The following is a 4542-nucleotide window of genomic DNA, read 5'->3' as shown; positions in this document are numbered from 1 at the left end:
CAGGGGCCCTCGCCCAGCCGGGGTTCCAGGGCCCACGCCAGCAGAAGCAGCAGCAAAGGCAGACGGGGTGCAGGCCATACATTCGGGCCACTAGCCCAGGGCTGGGGGGCTTCCGGTATCCCATTGGAGGTGGGCACCAGGGCCCGCCCCAGCACCCCCAGTTAGAGTACATGCCCCAGTAAGGACTCTGGGGTGGTTGGAACCAAGGGCCCGGGCCGTACCGTGGCTTCGGCTGCTTCCTCTGGGGCTCATACTCAGCCTTGGGGCCATAGTGCTGCCGCCGCTTGTAAATCGGGGCGCCCCTGCGCCTTCGGTGGCAGGAGGACCAAGAGCGAAACGGAGCAGAGGCTGCCCAGCCGCCGCCCAGGTTAAGAGGGGCTTCCCTTTTATGGAGGGTCTGGGTCATGGTTCAGGGAGCTCCGAGAGGTCTAAGTGGAAGCGTCCTAAACGCTGTCCTCAAATTTGGCCAGATCCGAGGTTCTGAAGCCTCGGCACCCAGTGTCCCTCCGCACAGCACCACGTGCCTGGCTGAGATCCGGCCTTACCCTCCAGAGAGACCCTCTTCTCCGCTCGCTCACTCGCTCTTCTCTGGGAATCTCTCGCCCTTCGCACCCGGGTGGTCTCGCCCAGGCGGGTTGGGTGGGACTGGCGCTGTGTAAAGAGGGTGGGGAGGAAAGTGTTGAGGCGCAAGGCTGAGGGACAGGCGCCCCACACACCCCCGCCTCGGCAGGGGTTCGAGCTGGGGAGGCAGGGGGTTCCCGTTACCTCGATGGCCCCTCTCAACCCAGGTGCGTCTCCACCGGTGTCCTGGCCGGACTGAGGTGGCGCAGGCAACGACAGCCTTTAAATACCGGCGGGAGGCCCCGCGTGCCACCGCGTCCTTGGTTGCCCTGGGCGACAGCCAATTGGAGGCGAGGTCGTTCCTGAGCGCGGAGGCTGGGTTCGGACCAGAACGAGGTGCCCCGTGAACGTTCGAAGGGGGCTTGTGACGCAATTCTAAGGGGGGCTGGTGGCCGGGTTTCTGTTGCCCCACTTAGGTAGGACACGCTTGAGGCATTTTACTTGAACCCTTCGTACCAAGCACCTCGGGGCGTGGGCATGTAGAAGCTGGCCCTGCGGCTGACCGTGGGGTGGGGGTGGGGTGGGAGAACTGTGTATTCAGAAACTAATAAACCTATATCCAACCCCTTCGAGGAGAACGGGGGATAGGGAGAAAGTTCTCCGTCAGAAAACGGGGCCCCGCTCCTGGCCTTACGGTCAGTGCCTACTCTTCCAGCCACTGGGCGCGGTGGCTCATGATCCGTGAGCCTGGACAGCAAACCTTTGTTGCGTTGCTTATTGTGCGCTGGGGCTCACGCACAGGACCCTCACGCCTGCCTGTGAGGTGGGCGTTGTCGCCACCCCTGGCAGTTTGGGGAACTGAGAGGTTGATTTTCCCAAGGTCGTGGGGCTAATGAACTTCAGGGCTAATATTTAAGCTTATGCTCCTTTGACCCCAGAGCCTAAATTCTTAACATCGGCACGCTGTACTGCACACCCACCTTAAACAGGATTCTTACCATGAGCAAATGAGACCAGTATGAGAAAGCACTTTGCTAATGGTAATATAGGACGCAAATGTCCGGTCATGTAATCCAGGGGTTCTTGAAAATACAAATAGTATGTATTTCCTTTTTTCTCATTATTGGCCAGACAGCACATACATTGGGGGCCTTTACGGTATTATGGTTAAAGAATGGGGTAAAGAATAAGGGCTTGGCCCTGGCCTGTGTGGCTAGAGTGTTGGCCTGTGCAGGAGGGTCGTGGGTTCGATTCCCGGTCAAGGGGCATGCACCTGGAGGAACCAATCTCTCTCTCTCTCTCTCTCTCTCTCTCTCTCTCCTCACTCCTTGGACTTTGATTTAAGTAGACATAAACTTACTTTGAATGGTACAATTTTGTGAATACATGTCATCCTGAATTCTTTCAACTCCATAGAATGTACAACATAAAGAGTGAACTCCAATGTTAACTATGGGATTTGGGCGACAATGATGGGTCAGTTTAGGTCATCCATTATAACAAATGTACCACTCCAGTAGGAATGTTTATAATGCGGGAGGTATGAATGAGTGGGGAGAGGGAGTATATAGGAAATCTCTGTACCCTGTGTTCAATTTTGCTTGAACATAAAACTGCTCCAAAAAAAAAAAAAGAGCTGTTTTAAAAAATAGAAGTGTTTCTACTTCAACTCACGAATCATTAACCTCTGTAAGCTTCCAGTTCCTTATCCATGCCATGAGTGTAGTTTCGTACCTCTTCCACAGGCTTGTGTAAGGACTAAATAAGAAACTGCATGAAATCAGTGCAGGTGCTCAGTAGCACTCAGTAACTATGAAATAGCATCATTATCATGTTTGAATACTTCAGGACTTTTTTTAAAATATATTTTTATTGATTTTTTTTACAGAGAGGAAGGGAGAGGGATAGAGAGTTAGACACATCGATGAGAGAGAAACATCGATCAGCTGCCTCCTGCACACCCCCCACCGGGGATGTGCCCGCAACCAAGGTACATGCCCTTTACCGGAATCGAACCTGGGACCCTTCAGTCCGCAGGCCGATGCTCTATCCACTGAGCCAAACCAGTCAGGGCACTTCAGAACTTTTAAAGAATTTGATATAGTAAATGTAAAGATAACTAACCCTGTGGTGTGATGCAAAAATAGGCATCTCCACCCTTGTGTCCTCTTGACCCAAATTATAGAAATATCAAACAAGTGCTACCAGGCTTGAGAAAACTGTCCCAGAGTATATCCCCTTTATTACTTTCCTGTGGTGAGTGAAATTGTGCAAAATGGAACACTTCCCACTAGGAACCTGAGTCTATGTGTGCTTTCATTAAATGACAGGAAGCAAAATGTGGGAAGCCTGAAGTTTGCAAAGTTTATTTATGCATTCCTGGTTGAAAACGGAGAACAGTATTGGGTGGTGGTTTTTTTTCTTTCCTGGATCAGGACTCTAACCATTGCCTTGGAAGCCTGCTTGACTCAAAGGCAGAGTGCTGACACTTTTAGCCTCCAGTGTTCCTTTCTGGATGTAGAATCAAACATTTGATAGTTACTCTCTGCCTGCTCTGCTTAACACAAAGCAAACTGGTGATATTCAAGATTTATTTTTCCAAGGACATGTGTCATCTACAATACTAGGGGCCCAGTGCATAAATTTGTGCACCTTGAAAGGAATTGTGGACTGCAAGCCTGCAATGGGCACAGGGGCAGGTTTCGTCCCATCCTCCACACCTCCTCCTGGCCCCTCCCACCATGGCCCCAGTTCCCTGTCTGCTGGCAGCCCCACTCCCGCTGCCGCCACTCCCACACCCTGACAGCACAGAGCGATTGGGGCCAGCGCCAGCAGCAGGTGCGAGCGGGGCTGGCCCCATCAGAAGGTGAGAGTGGCAGCTCTGGCGCCGGCAGCGGGTGTGAGTGGGGCTGGCACCAGAAGCAGGAGCGAGTGCCCAGCAGGACCAGGGAGCGAGCGGGGGAGCAAAGAATTTTCAGTAACCACCAGAGGCTCGCCTGGATGACAGCAACCGGTGCCCTGCCTTGGTCCTCTGCAGCCGACATCCACCATGTTCAGCGCTCTGTCACCTGTTGCTGATGCCCACCATGTTTTGTGCGCGCCCCCTGGTGGTCAGCATACATCATAGCGACCGGTTGTTCGTTCGGTTCCGCTGTTCAGTCTATTTGCATATTAGCGTTTTATAGATTGGGTTTTAATCGAGAGTTTTAGAAATTTACCATGTTGCTAGAGTGGAATTCCCATCAGTTTCTCTTTTGTTTTAAAATATTGATTTTTTTACAGAGAGGAAGGGAAAAGGATAGAGAATTAGAAACATCGATGAGAGAGAAACATTGACCAGCAGCCTCCTGCACACCCGCAACTGGGGATGTGCCCACAACCAAGGTACATGCCTTTGACCGGAATCGAACTGAGGACCCTTCATTCCACAGGCTGATGCTCTATGCACTGAATCAACCCAGTTAGGGCTGTTTTCCACTTTTTGACCAGTTTCTGTGAACTTTATACAAATAATACTGGCTTTATATACTTTTTCATGGTGATAGATATATACTTTTTTTCATTCTTCTATCAAAAACTTTAGTACATTATTGCCTCACCCCACTCTTCTCTTGTAAGAGAAGCAGCAAATTACAATTTATGATTTTTAGTTTTTGAACATATTGGCGTTATAATACAAATTGTTCATGTACTGGTTAATTATCCAGGAAAATTAACATCAGAATGTGCAAAACACACCCTTCAGAAATACAATTAAGGAATTTTAAAGACATATTTTAATTGAACCCTATTCTTTAAACACTGCAAAATGAAATGGCCTGATTCAATATTAAATTACAACACATTTACCATGTTTTTATATATGGTACTAGAGGCCTAGTGCACAAAATTTGTGCATGGGGGAGATACTCCCCTCAGCCCAGCCTGCACCCTCTCCAATCCGGAACCCCTTGGGATTGGGCCTAAAGCAGCAGTTGGACA

The 4542-nt window shown here is 50.3% G+C and overlaps 1 protein-coding gene across 1 annotated transcript in view; it reads right to left on the bottom strand.

Moving 5' to 3' along the window:
* CCER1 (coiled-coil glutamate-rich protein 1) overlaps nt 1-406 on the bottom strand; it is a 1313-nt gene extending 907 nt beyond the window's left edge. Inside the window, exon 1 of the mRNA XM_014546460.1 lies at nt 9-406. Coding sequence (XP_014401946.1) covers nt 9-406 — 398 coding nt within the window. The remainder of the gene's footprint in view (nt 1-8) is intronic.
* Between the last annotated feature and the right edge of the window lie 4136 nt (nt 407-4542).

The sequence above is a fragment of the Myotis brandtii genome, unplaced genomic scaffold (assembly GCF_000412655.1).
Source record: "Myotis brandtii unplaced genomic scaffold, ASM41265v1 scaffold449, whole genome shotgun sequence".
NCBI classification, from domain to species: domain Eukaryota; kingdom Metazoa; phylum Chordata; class Mammalia; order Chiroptera; family Vespertilionidae; genus Myotis; species Myotis brandtii.
Note: the sequence above shows the minus strand (reverse complement) of the source record. Positions and strands in the feature narration are given on the sequence as shown.